This window comes from Struthio camelus, chromosome 1, assembly GCF_040807025.1.
Source record: "Struthio camelus isolate bStrCam1 chromosome 1, bStrCam1.hap1, whole genome shotgun sequence".
NCBI classification, from domain to species: Eukaryota; Metazoa; Chordata; class Aves; order Struthioniformes; family Struthionidae; genus Struthio; species Struthio camelus.
Genome location: NC_090942.1, coordinates 128283929 through 128297984, shown reverse-complemented (window position 1 = coordinate 128297984; position 14056 = coordinate 128283929). Strand labels below are relative to the sequence as shown.

The 14056-nt window shown below is 56.2% G+C and overlaps 1 protein-coding gene and 1 long non-coding RNA gene across 18 annotated transcripts in view; one reads left to right on the top strand and one right to left on the bottom strand.

Annotated features, from left to right (window-relative positions):
- The window catches only part of BCOR (BCL6 corepressor), an 84155-nt gene that overhangs the window by 38398 nt on the left and 31701 nt on the right, over positions 1-14056 (bottom strand). For 16 of the 17 annotated variants that reach the window (XM_068916520.1, XM_068916576.1, XM_068916554.1 and 13 more), the window contains exon 2: positions 1095-1227. In XM_068916520.1, the coding sequence (XP_068772621.1) occupies positions 1095-1180 (86 nt within the window). In that variant the 5' untranslated portion in view covers positions 1181-1227. Of the gene's footprint in view, positions 1-1094; positions 1228-9592; positions 9912-14056 lie in introns of those variants that run through there. The other variant, XM_009686323.2, reaches the window with a different exon arrangement.
- Positions 6859-9097, top strand: LOC138061892 (uncharacterized). Its single transcript, XR_011135890.1, has 2 exons — positions 6859-7228; positions 8502-9097. It is a non-coding gene; the product is annotated as an uncharacterized lncRNA (long non-coding RNA).

The following is a 14056-nucleotide window of genomic DNA, read 5'->3' as shown; positions in this document are numbered from 1 at the left end:
TGCAGCACTGGGACTTGTTATCACAGAAAGCACCGATAAAAAATATACCTTAGCGCCAAATTCCAAATCCCAGGGATAAAAATCGCTGACATGTAGCAGAAGGAAAGTTTCATCATTGCCCAAAAGGACTCCTTTCAATCAAAGTACTTAAAGGCACACCATCGCCCCAAATCAGAAACGCGATTTTGATGTATCTGTTTATTCATTTTTAAAGGATCCACCTTTCCTGCAAGTAGCATGTAAGATTATTACACCTAAACAGCTGGGAAGGAAGCTGGGGCTGTGGGGTGGTGAAGGCAAAGGGAGACGTTTGGCTGTTTTCCCTCAGTTTGTGTTTGCAAATAGTTTTCCCTCCAAAGACCAAACACTTTCCCTGGCTTCTGTGAGGCTTTTCACACAATGCTGAGGACACAGGCTCAAAGAAGAGACAGAAAAACACTGTAAAACCACACAAAATTGGCACAGAGAATTGAAAGCATACCTGAAACTTCTGCTGAACGTTGTTTTGTTTTTTAAAAAGCTGGATTTTAAGGGAAGAGGACACAGCCAAGTGCCTGCGTCACCCCATTGAAAATTATTATAGAGTATAATTTTAATCATCAAATGAATAGTATTCAGAAGAAAAAAAGGCAGGGACAAAGAGAAATTCACTTCACGAAGATGAAAAGGCCACTGTCTCTATTTCACAGGACAAGCTGTTTGTTTGAAGGCAGAGAATGCCAAGTCACATGTGTGAGTCCTTCTCGCTTATAGTCACTAGAAGAATATGCTTATGTTTTAATTCTCCTTCTTAAATATGAAATGCCAAATTAACTGTAAAAGTGCATTTAAAGGCTGCTTTGGGGAGTAATCTCTTTAAAGGGCGTCCCTGCTTCACTGACCCAGGTTGCCTGTTAAATAGTAAATCACCGGCTGTTCTACTGCACTTGGGCATGTCTTGCTTCTCTCCACCACCATCACCCCCCCACAACCAGGACTGGTCTCGATGCACGACGGCAACTATCTACTCTGGCATTAGGGGAGCGAACGAACTCTGAAACCTCACGCTGCAGAATTACGGCGTGGTTTAACTTGCCAGAAGCTTAAATATTTACCTGTCTTCATTAATTCCACACATGCGGACCCTTTCATTGCTCATCCAGCTATGAACGTTGCCATACAGGGGAGTTGCAGAAAGCATGACGTCTTCTTAAAAATCACTGCTTTTCTTCACGATTTTTTTATATTCTATTAAAAAGAGAAAGGAAAAAAAAAGTTGAGCAGATCTGCCTAGGAGGAAGTGCAAACATCACAGTGGAGCAGCCAGCCTCCCTCCGGGTAATTAATAATGAATGCAGGATTGGTGCGGGGAGTGAGCTGCCTCCGTTAACCGCTAAGGGAGATACCCGGCAATAAAGGAGCAAATTGAGGGCATTTATAGGTCAGAGGAGATGGATCTTTTCCCCAGCGCACATCCAGAAAATTAAGAATCATTCCAGGCTATCGACAAATAAAAGTTTCTCCAATGCATTTAATTTGAACAAGAAACGATTCAGACGGCCAAGTACATACCAGTACCCAAACATTCATCTTACACAGGCTGAAACAATAAAGGGAGACCCTGCGCGCTGGGTGAACATTTGAAACTAGGCTCGCACGCACACACGCTCACAAAAGACCTGCATTAAGAATGCACGGGAGCAGGAAATGCATTGCAATAATAGCCACATACCCTACGTATTAGCTATGCCGATTGCTGATAAAGCTTTTCCGTGAGGACTTAAAAGTGGAGAGGCGCTTTTACAGAAAGGATCTAAATAAAAACCTCCCCCTTAGCGTCCGCACATGACTAACTTGGAGAAAGGGGTTAAAAATAGTAAGTGGGTTGGCGGCGAGCTCCCCACCCCTTGATTTGATTAAGCACCAAGCCCTGGTGGCTTCTGCATTGGAGCTGCTGCTGCTGCTGCTGCTGCTGCTGCTGCTGCTGCGAGTGCTTTCAGTAATTCAATGACGCCTGCTCACTCCAGGGAAAGAAATCATTAGCGGGCTCGCTGGAGAAGTATTAGCAGTCCAAGAGGATCGGCGCAGTGTGCAGCGGGAGAGGCAGGTGAAAGGTAACCGCATTTTCGCGTCCAGCGACAGAGAGGGAATGCCTTTTCCTCCTCTGTACCTTTCCTAACGCCATCTCCGCTCGCATTAAATTCTAGTTTGCTGCATGAGTGAAGTGTCAGGACAAGCTGCGTTTTATTAACAGGATTATCGCGGCGCATGATTTATTCCAGTGCAAGATTTTAATTGCTCTTCGGAGGTTGAGTCGTTTCTTTTGACTGAGCTTCAGCCTGCATCCTGCTGCTAAACGCTGGGTTAATAAGTAGGGGGAGCCTTTAATGCACAGGATATCCCTCAGCTCTTCCTCTCTCACAAAAATAGAAGCCTTTAAGCGGGAGGCATGATACTCCTTTTACACACACACACAAGCCAGTAACGGGTGATTGACCACTGGGAGTTTAATGCATAACGTCTCCCAAAGCATACATGCTTCTCCAGCAAACTCATTTCCTTTGTTAGGCTACAAAATATGCAAATGATCACTTTGGCATTTAATGGGGAAGAATCCCAGATTGTGCGTTTAGCACAATACTTCACACACGTTCAGAGAGATTTAAGAACTAAAACGGCAGGAAAGCCTTGTTCCCGAACACTTTTTTCTCCCCTCAGAGAGGCCTTTTGTGCAAAACTCCACGTCTGGAACAAATGTATATTAATGAAACGGCATGTTGACCCTCCTCTCTCCAGAACAGTTAGCTTTCCATAATGAAGTCCACAAAAAAATTGCTGCGAGGAAACAAAAATCTGCGGCGATTAGATACTGCGCTATCATTCAAAAGGAGTTATTTCACTGGGAAGACGGTTTCTGGACAGATTTACTGTTTTCCAGATGCGCCGCTCGTAATGTTTTCAATAGAGGCAGCAGCAGCATGGAGAGAGTGATTTAGGGTTTTACATAAGGTTAGTAGCCGCCCCGTGCGCTGCTTCATCTGTAAGGAATGGACACCAGCTCCGAGGAAGACAGACGGGCCTCTGCGGCACCAGGGGCCTGCTGCTTTCGCCCCGCTTTCCTTCAGGGGCGTGCAAGGCCCAGCCGGGAGCGCTTATTGCAAGGGGCCGCGTTCGCGCTCCTCGTATCCTCGGTGGAAGTGTATCATTAAGATAAGGCGCGGTGCCTGAATTAGAGCCTGTCAATCCCCGGACGTTTGCAGATAATGAAACGCTGAAGTTGCACGGGGGGCTGAAGGCTTGGCCAGCCGCAGCCGGCAAGCCGGGGGCCTCGGCTCCCACCGCTGCCCAGCAAAGCCTCGCCGGGGGCTGCCGGAGGGCCAGGGCTCAGCCGGGGCAGAGTCCACGTCCGCCCCCCCCCCATCCGGCCGTGACCTGCCGCCTCCCCCCCCCCAAAAAAAGCCGCCCCTCGGGGCGCGCTGCCCCGCGGAGGCGCGTATGCATTTACAATCGCCGCCCTGATGAACTTCTTGTGAACTGTTTAAAAGTGGAGGTCTGCTGAACGAGCAGCGGCGCCACTGCCAGCCATAATTTCATTGCAACGAGCAACAGACTTTTAACTCTTCGCACGCCCCTCTCCTCCTTCTCGTCGCCCTCTCCCCCGCCGCCGGCGGCCGCACGTCCAGGCTGGCTGCGCGCAGCGGACCCCGCCGGCTCGGCACCGCACCGCACCGCCCTGCACCACGGGCGGAAAGCTGCCGCCTCCGCCAGCTCCCGCCGCTGCCAGGCAGCGGGGGGGCACCCCTCCTATTTATATACCCCGTGGCCAAATGTCCGGGGGGGTGAGCGGGCGCGGGGTCTGCCCCCCGCGGCTCGGCTCGCCCCGCCCCGCCCCGTTGCATCGCCCCGACGGCGGGCTGGGGCGCTCCGGCACACGCAGCGAGCGGAGGTAGGAGCTAGCGGAGGAAATCAAGCACACGTTTCTGCCTCCCTCCTCCTCCACCACACACATGCCAGCCCACAGCGGCCCCCCTTGCCTTCCCCCCCCCCCACCCGCCGCGATCCTGCTGCCAGCGCAGCCCCGCGGCCGCCCCCGCTGCGCGGCGGGGCGCGGAGCAGGGCTCGGCCGCCTGGGAGCGCACGGCATTTCCTCCGGGAGGTGTCTGGCCGATAAAGCCCATTTGCGGCTAAATATAGACGGTGATGCACGGCGGGAGGGCGGAGGGGAAGCGAGACACGCAACGCAACACGCGGTTCCGCAGCGCTGCCGCCGTGTGAAACCAGTTGTGAAAAGCGCCTGCAAGCACTAACCTGCCTCCCAGCGCGCTGCCGCGCCGCGCTGCGCCGCGCCGGGAGCAGCCAGCGCTCCGCGCTGCCCGCGCACCGCCGGCCCGCGCTGCAGAGGCAGGCACAGACACACACAGCGCTGTTTGGGCAGCTGATTAAAAAGGGAAACGTTTGGGTCTCCCTCGCAACGTCAACAGACTTTTGGCAGCCATTGACGCCAGCAGCAGCAAAGTTTTGTTAACACGCTCCTGGCGTGGAAACGAGAAAAACCCGATGCCCGCAGGGAGGGGGCGGAGGAGGAGGAGGAGGAGGAAGACGTCGCCGCCGCCGCCCGCCACCACCACTTCTCCGTGCCTCCGGGGGAAAGGGGAGGGCAGGGCAGCGCCGCCGGGGCCGGGGCAGCCGCCCCTGGCCGCCGACGGCTGCCCGACGGCGGTGCGAGAGGAGAGCAGCGGCGGCGGCACCGGGGCGGGGGGGCGCCCGCGCGGGGCCGGCGGCTGCAGCGAGCCAGGAAGAGGAGCGGGAGGAGGAGGAGGAGGAGGATTGCAGCGGCGCACGAGTTCCCTTTTGGCGCCTTTACTCTTTCCACCTCCGAGCTCCGCCTGGCAGCCCGCCAGTTTCCACTGCACAAGCCACAGACCCATCATCAGCGCAACGGCAGGCGGCTGGGAAGGCTTCGCGGGTTAAAGTCTGCGAGCCGCGGAGTAAAAAAGCCAGTGGCACCGGCGGAGCGAGAGGCACTTAAGCAAACAACCTGGCCTTTCGGAAATTAAAAACAATGCAATAAATTACCCGGCTCGGATTCCCCCCCCCCCGGTTAGGTTCCAGGCCACTGAAAGGATCATTTCTAGATTTGTGAAAATCCCTCCGAGAGGAGTGAAAAGCAATTGGGGACTCGTAGCAATCTACTTCGATTAGCCCTCAAACCGTTCATCTGGAGTTTGATTTAAAGGGCAACACTTGTACCATATTTATAAGCTTAAATACAGGCAGCTGCTTATGAATGTGTTTAGCTACCTCGTTTATCTTGTACCTATGACTTACATATTTACGAGTTATAAAAACAATGACCTGTGCCACCTCTAGAAAGGAGACTTTAAAGACGCTGTATAATTGCACCGTTTACAATACGCCGTATAAAGCTCTGGCAACAGCCAGCGATCTAATATTAGACAAGTGTTTAAAGAACAGGGGTGGCTGGGCTTTAAAAAAAAATACCTTGGGTTATTTTTTGCAATCTCCACACGGCATCACCGCTAGTGACACATTTTGTAAACCAGAGGAGGAAGCAGCAGACTAAGTAGCCGCCGCACGGATCCGCGGATTAGAGAAGAAGTTTGACCTTTACCCGGGACGTGTGGCATTTCATTTAACCATAAAGCTAAGCACAATGCGCCAGCGAGATCTCTAAACCGATTTAAAATACATATTGAGTCATGCGCGCCAGTGCATTTCGGTTTAGGCAGCGTGCACGCAGCGCAAAGGGGGTCGGCGTCTATTTTTAGGGTTTCTGCCGCAGCCGCTCCCCGCCTCGGCTCGCCTCGCCTCCCCCCGCGGCTCCCACACCGTCACGTGCAGGACGGCGACCGGGACTTTCTGCCGTGTAAACACAACGCGGCGGAGCCGTGCGAGGGCAGCCGGGGCCGCCGCGCCAGCGCCCCAGCCCGCCCCGACGGGGCCCCGCTGCCGCCGGGGGGGAGGGGGGGGAACGACACCGCCGCCGCGCTCCGGCCGGCGGACGGCCCCCGCGGGGGCTGCGCGCTGTGGGGGGTCCCGGCGTGCCCCCCCCCGGGGGGGTGAGGGGAACGCAGCCCGGCCCGCCCCCCCCGCGCCGTCTGTCGCGCCTTGGAGCCGGCACAGACAGTCGCTGCGCCGCCGCGGCAGCAGCGCTTTCCCCCTTTCCCATATGCTGCGAGGCGAATCATTGCATTGCGCTCAGCGCCGGTTGCAGCCAAAAAGGGAAGGGGAAGAAGAAGGAAAAAAAAAAGTTTTCAATTAATGATAAGCCTAGGAACTGGGGAAGGGAGGTGGGGGAGGAGGCCAATAAGGGAAAGTTAAAATGGCTGGCGATCCTTCAAATAACCCTGGCCGCCTCCCCCCCCCCCCCGCAGCCTGCACGGCGCTCGCCCGCCCTGGCGCCCTAGGGGAAGCCCCGGACCCCAGACACGCTTCTCCGCGGGGGCGGCCCCGCCGGGAGGGGGGCGAGGGCTGCCCCAGCCCACGCCAGTGCCAACATTTGAACGTTATAGGGCGTACGTAGGGCAGGGGTCCCCGCTCCCTATTTTCTCACCCCCCCCGGTCAAAACGTACCGAGGGGGTGCGATGGGAGAGGGGGAGCTACAACGACTCCCGCCCCCTCCGGGGGAGGCGACTCGGTCGGCACCCAACTTCGTGGCGTCGCGGCGTGAGGTATTTCCCGGGGATTCGCGGGAAAGACCGATCCCGTCCGCTCCAGCGGCGGCCCCGTCCCGGCGCCGCGACACTCGGCTCCCCCTGCCCCGGGCGGGGGTTTCCTTCTCGGGCCGCGCGGCGGGCAGCCCCCCGTTTCCCCCCCCCCCCGCCCCACTGCTCCGGCGGCAGCATGAGTAACGCTGCTCGGAGGAGGCGATGCCGCGAGCGGGGGAGAGGGGGTGGGAGCCGCGACCCGGCTCTGCCGCAGAAACCCCCGGGTCCCCGTGCACCGACGGGGCCCCCCGGCGAGAGCCGGCCTCCCTCCCTCGCCCACCCGCCGCGGCATCTCCCTACCCAGCCCGGGCGCGCCATTTTAGACACACACACACGCATACACACACACACACACACACAATCACACACACACACGCACGGCAGCGAGGTTTCCGCTGCCGCTGCCAGAGACAACAGGCAGCAGCCGAGCCCGAGCCGCGAAGGAGGAGCGGCAGCAGCGGGAGAGGGGGACACACACACACACACGCACGCACAAGCACCGCGGAAATGTGCATTTCAGGTAATTTCGGCCAACGTTGGCTACGCCGCGCGGGGAAGGGCAGCGCGCAGGCCTGGGCGCCCCCACCCCTTTAACCCGCCGCGCACTCGGCACCCCGGGAGCCCTACATTGTTGCCTTTATTCCGACGGGCTTTTGCTTTTCGCGGGAGGGGGGGGCGAGTGGAGGACGAGAAAGAAAAGGGGGGGAAAAAGAAAGAAAAAGACAAATGCCACCAAGCCGGCCCCTTCCCCCATTGTTCGGCCGCGGGAGGCTGGGCGAGCGCAGTGCCACGGGCTCGCCGTGCACCGCGCTCCGCCGAGCCCCCCCCTTCCCCGCACTTATTTTAGGAAACTTCACGGGTTTGGAGGCGGGGGGCAGACCCCCACACACTGAATAAAATGAGTCCGAGTGCTGCTGCGAGAGAGAGTTGAGCGACGGGCTGCGCTCACTTCCGCAACGTTATCCCTGCAGAAATACCGGCGCACGGCCCCCGTTTCCTTCCCTCCCCCCCCCCGCACTCCCTCGGGGGGGGGGGAATGATTAATGGGACGTACGCCCTTGGTTTCCCTCCGGCCACCCCGGCGCACCGCTCCCCAGCGCCGAGCCGCCGCGGCACGCCGGGCGGGGGCGGTCCCGTCCCCCCCCCCACACGCATCCGTCGGGGACGTTGGGAGATATTGATCACGGACGACTTCATTTTGCATAATTGCGGCTGACAGGGCCTGTGGTTCCCTCATTTACGGAGCAACAGCTTCGAGGGGCTGATGGATGGGGAGCAGCTCCCTCCGCTTCTCCTCCTCCTCCCCCCCCCCCGGCGGTAGCCCCGCCGGGGGACGGCGGCTCCGCGCTTCATGCAGCAAATGGCCGGCGCACAACAGCGAAATATTAAACTTAGGTCCCTCCGTCTCTCGTTTTACCTAGCGCGGCTGGCCTAAAAGGCTCCTGCTTCCCGCAGGGCTTTGTCTGCACAGCCGCGGCGGGGGCTGGGGCTGCGCGGGGCTGGCTCGGGCCCCAGGTGCACAGGGACATTCAGCGGCCGCGTGTAAGGAAAAGTGCTTAGCAAGTTGGGGCTTTTTTTTTTCTCTCCCCCCCCGCACAACAAACAAACAAACAAACAGTTTGGTTTCTGCTAAACAATGCGTAAAAATTAGCCTCGCCCCAAAGTTTATGTCGGGTTTACAGCGCTAACGTTTCTCCTTGATGGGAAATGTTTTCCGAGCACTTTTGGAAAGCGCTGGCGATTCCTCAGTTACGAAAGCAGAATTACAACCACCTCTACAAATCTCTCCACAGCTACGTGTCCCGAGCCTCACATCACCTTCTCCAGACCTTTTGAAGAAATGCACGTCCACCTCAGGCACAGTCACCGCCGCACACCGCCCGTCTCATTGTAACACGAGCAGCCACCACCTACCCCTGCCACACAGCGTGCGAAAACGACCCACCCCTCCCCCCCAAAAAACAGCAACAATGCTCGGCTTTTTCGTGGGGAAAAGAACGAAAATAAAAAGTTGTCTAGCGCGGCGATGTCGTCCGGGAGAAGACGGTTCCCCGGCGGAGCTGCAGGGAGACCCAGGCACGGGCGCTGCGCGCAGCGCGGAGGCCGCTGCCGGCCCTGCTTTCCCATCGCGAAGCTCCGCACCGAAACAAAGCAGCGAATCAACTGCGATGCAGATGGGCGGCTATGAATTTTTGCTGCTGCTTAGAGCTTTAATTACTCGTTCTTGATCCGTGGGACTACGACACAACACCGCCAAGGTTAAAATGCCCTGAACAGCTCTGAGCAGATGTGAACGAGTTGGCAGACGCGCAAATGAGGTCTGCCTCTAAGCATGATAACAAGTGACTAATACATTGCATATCGCTGAAAGAAAATTATTTTTCTCTAATTTGCATTAGCTTTTTTTTTTCTTTTTTTAACGCTAGCGACGTTCCCTCCTCAGAGGCAGCAGCATAATCCTGCAAATATTACTCCGTGACTTTAAAAGATTTGGAAGGAGGCAGAGATTGCCAGTGTTTTGGCTATGCAGACTTGTTTATCTTTCCGCCTTTGCTCCAAGGCGAAACTAGTTTCGCAAGCAGTATTCTTGCAGAAAAATGGCACATGTCATATAAAACACCAGTTTATAGGAACTGATGCTAAAATTGTTGAATGAGTACTGGCATACTTTCACCACTAATAGCACAGCATAATCCATAAAGGACCAAGGGGACAGTCAAGGCCAAAAGAAAAAAAATAGATTGAGTGGAGAAAAATAGATAAAGGCAACCCATCGACCAAAATTACAAAAAGAATGGGGAAAATTAGCATTTCCCCGTCCTCCCTGCTTTCCGCCCCCAGAGCAGCCTCGTCAAAAAGACAATAGTACGTGGAGGTCACTTACTATATAAAACATAGCGATTCTCGTAGGCAGCAAAACTATGTCAGGTACAAATATAGGCCGGAACCCAGTTTTCTAAGTTCCCTCGACTTTCCAGAGGCTCTTCTGAAAGGGCCGAGAGATCAGTTTGGATACAGGAGCAAACTTCAAGAACAGGCAGCATTTTAGATCGCACTCTCAAAAAAGCGAGCAGAAGGCTGGAGATGTAGAGGCTTTGATGAGAAAACAGTCGGTCGGGTTATGTATGTAGGCGCAGCGTTTAACCGAGCATCTAGTCCAGGGGTGCCTGCACGTCCAGGTTATCAAAGATTGCACCCAGCGATCTCAAGAGATAACTTCTCTTGTGCCAGCACGTGCTTGAAAAACAAACACACGCTGCCGTTCACCATATTGTCAGGATACGCGCTGCCGAGCTCGGAGATACCCTAACGTTATAAATTACTCCAAGCGGGGCTGGAGTTCACCGACGGCGCTGGGTAACGCATCGCCCGGCGGCGCACGCACCGCCCCCGCGTTGCTCTCACGCCGCGGGACCCGCTTCCGCGCTCGCCAAAGTCACCGGGGGTGGGTCCTGCCGGCGCAAATCCGTCGCCACGTCCACGGGGAGAAATGCCTTCCTAGCAACAGACTCGGCGGGGGGTCAAACGCGGCGCCGCCGGAGAAACGAGCCGGCCTGCCGGTTGCTCCCTTAGCACCCGGGCGCTTGTAAATCAAGAAGCGGAAAAGCAAGAGGCAGGGCCCGTTTCTCCCAGCCCCGGAGCGTTTGCTTAAGGGATGCCGCTTACGGCAAGGACGTGGCTCCGGAGCGCTGCCCGCGGTGCCCGGCGGCCCCGGGGCGCCCCGTCGGGCCGGGAGCGCCGGGCGGCCCCGGGGCTGCCGCGGCCGCAGCCACAGCTTTTGTGAGCAAGTGCCGAAGAGGCGCGGGCTATTCGCGCTCCAACAGCTGTCACATTATTTGCACTAGCTGTAAACAGCCTTCACATTCCCCCCCCTTACCACATAGTTAAATCCAGACTAACAATCCACAGTTAGAGATCAAACCAACAACAGCAGCATTGTGTCTGCCTTCATTGCTTTACCATCAACTACTGCAGCTGGTTTACTCAAAACAAGGAACACCCTCTAGCCACCTCCCCCACCCCCTGCCCCGGGGGGAGAAACGGGCTTGTTTCGGGCGAGTGTTCAGGCGGAGCCTCGCTGCTCCGGGGGGCTGCTGCGGGACGGGACGGGACGCGGGAGGTGGGGGGGGTCACTTTTCTCCACCAGACCCACCGGTTTTCTGCCGGTGACCCCAGCACCGCGGGGTCCTCCCGCAAACTGGCACGGGCTTACCAAGCCGCGCTCCCGCCCGACGTCGGCACCTGAGCTCGCCTCTCGGAGTGGCTTTTGGACAGGGCACGGGGAAGCCCAGCGGTACCCGGGAAAGCCTCGGCTCCCACCGCGCCTCGGGGCAAAAACCTCCCCTCTGAGCACCCAACTCCCTCAAATGCTCGCCTTTACCTTCCCTCCCCCGGCCCACAGGCCTGCTCCACCTATTACCACCCCAAGCTCTGGCGGGGGACAGGGTGGCGATGCCCTCGCTGCTCGGAGCCTGGGCTCCCCGTGGCCGCCCCACACCTGGCCCGGGCCACCAGCACAAACCCATCCAGCGGAGCGAGGCCCCACATGCATTTCTAAAAGCTCCAACTCCACCTTCAGCCCTTTTCATAATAATAATAATAATAATAATAATAATAATAATAATAATAATAAACAATCAGCAACCTAAAGCGTGATTCAAACTTTGCTCGGGATACAGCGGTCTGGCAGCAAAAGAGTGTGCTGCGCACTCGCGCACTCTTTTGTTGGTCACAGCTGGAATTCGAGCATAAATCCCAGGACTTCTTTCCCTACGCTCACTTATATTTTGTATTAGCAACAAAGTTAGAGGAGAGGTGGAATTTATTGAACAGAAGTGAGAGGAAAATAAATCAGTCTGAGGAAACCTTTCCTTGCCTATAGTCGGACTCCTAGCACTACCTAAAGTGTATGTCTGTAAAGGAAAATCCTTACGGAGCAAATTTCTCTTAAAAAATATGTAGTTGGATGAACTTTTGAAGAGACCATGGGAACTCCAGTTACGTATGAGTTTCTAGATGCTTACGTGCAGCTTTGGAACCAGCAGCAGCATGGGAAAAAGTGGATTTTATTGGAAGAACATTTCTACCTCGGCCTGACTCTCGCTAAAGGGCAGTACTTCCCAGACAGGTAAGGTGCCTAGCACCAATGTGGTAATGTCTCCGCTAACTTCCGAATCACATTCACCGACAAATGATGCCACGTATTTGGAGGTTAGTATCATCGACTGTTCATTGCCTATACGTAGCTAGAAATCTGCTGGCCTGGTAAAAAAACCTCTGCTAACAAAACAATGTCAGCAAAGGCTGCAACACATTCTTGCGAGAGACCAGCGATTCGTGCCTACTGAGGCTCTTTCAGCACAAAGGCTTTTAGAGGAAGAAGAGAGAGGGAGAGAGAGAGAGAGAGAGAGAGAAAAAAAGAGGGAGGGCTCTCGTGTTTCAGGGCTGCTGTCCCCTGGGAACCAAGAACCAAGTGTAGCTTCAATCAAATGCTGACTTCTCCTCCGGGAGCTCAGTAGGAAACCTGATCTCACTAGCTCATGCCTGCCTCCATGCATATAGGCTGGGTTTTCTTTCATACCAGCAATTTGTATAAAGAGGAGAGCCAATACAGTTTATTGCAAACGAGATCTCGCAGTAACGGATCTAGAGAGATATTTCTGTAGCTAAAATAAGACAACCTTCAGCCGCCTGCTCAGGGCAGGCCGCGCCGCAACCACCCCCAGCTCCCCACGCGCCGCTTCGCTGTGGGCGCCCGTAGCGCAGCACAGCACAGCACAGCCTCCCACGCATCTCTCTGCGCCCTGCATCCCTCCCCAGCTGGCAGCAGCCGCCCCGGCTTGCGTTTTTTCGCAATGCCAGGTTACACTTCCATTAAAACGTTTACCCTGGGAGATCACTTCCTGCTGGGAAGTATTGTTCCAGCTTCCCCTGCTGCCCCCAACTTTAGCCGGAGCTATTTCTCTGCTCGCCCATCGCTGTATGGAGACCCTGGGAAGCATCCGCCCCTGCCCGCAGGCCCCAGCCTGCCCTGGCACTGCAAAGCACGGCGCAGCGCAGGAGGGCTGCCCGGGGAAGGAAGGCGAGTCCTCCTGGCGGAGCTCAGCATAACTTTGCACGGGGCGGCTTAATTCTGCACGGGGCTTTGCTAATCCACTTTGTGCTTGACTGGTGAAACGGGAAGAAAGGAAAACACTGTGCAGGCAGCAGAAGCAGGCCAGAGCAAGGTGAGCCAGGGGGACTGCGTGTTGTGGGAAGGGCTTCCCCCAAGACACAACTCAGCCTCCTACTGCTGCAGGAGAAGCTCAGAGCACAACCCAGCACCCCCGGCAGGCCGGGGCGTGGGAGCAAAGGGGATTGCCCAGGGATCAGAGATCCCGGCAGGATCTCTCCATAGCCAGGAACTTTCACATGGAGAAAGTTCGGCTCACACGAGGGATTTACACTTAGAAAGGAGAGGCGCTCAGGCCGTCCTTTTTCTTTCATGCCATTAGCAAGTTTTCTGGGAATTTCAAGGAGAGCTGAGAATACGCCCCTCCAGCTTTGATTCCGCTTCCCTGCCTCTACCTGCCACTACACAAACACGCCATACTCGCTTCTGACCCTTTCCAGGCAAGCTGCAGCTAAATGAGCCTCGCAAGGCTCTCCCACCCCCTCTAGGAGACCCCCAGCAGCCCTGGGGCCTGCTCCCCGCAGCGCAGGGAAAACACGCAGCAGTCTGAGGGCAGTGGGAGAGGGACAGACAGCCTCCCCACAGTGCCTGATCCGCACACCCACAAGGACAGCCGTCGGGCTGTCCTAGGCGTGGGGTCTGCTGCCCATACAAGTACGGGCACACATCTCTCTGCTGAGCTGAGCACCAGCTACTCTGATATGCCCATGGAGGAGGAGATTTGACTTTTACAGCTGCGGATACAGGCCCAAATGTTTTGTAATATGCAAATACTTATAAGGCCTCTAGGTGAGATATTCCTGAGTGCTAAATTAACACCTGGGGTAAGAGCTAGAGCTACTTCAGTTGAAACAGAAAAGCAGAACGCGCTCTCAGAAGTAACCTGCTGACTGGCAGCATCAGCCTATCGCAACCCGTTGCAGGCCGTCCGGAGGTGCACGGGGAACGACCGGGCTGCAGAGCTGCGTCGTTGCAACCCTCGGTCGTGGGAGAGCACTTGGGAAGCAGACGGAGCCACTCAAAGGAGAGCACATTTGGCTAAAAGTGATCTCGCCCCTCCTCACAGAGGACCACGCAGAGCACAATGCCAGGCTTTCCTGGTGCCGGCTCCACGGCGGAGCGTAGCCCCGAGCCTCCCCCTTTCCCCAGCGGTCTATTGAACACACTCAGCTCTTT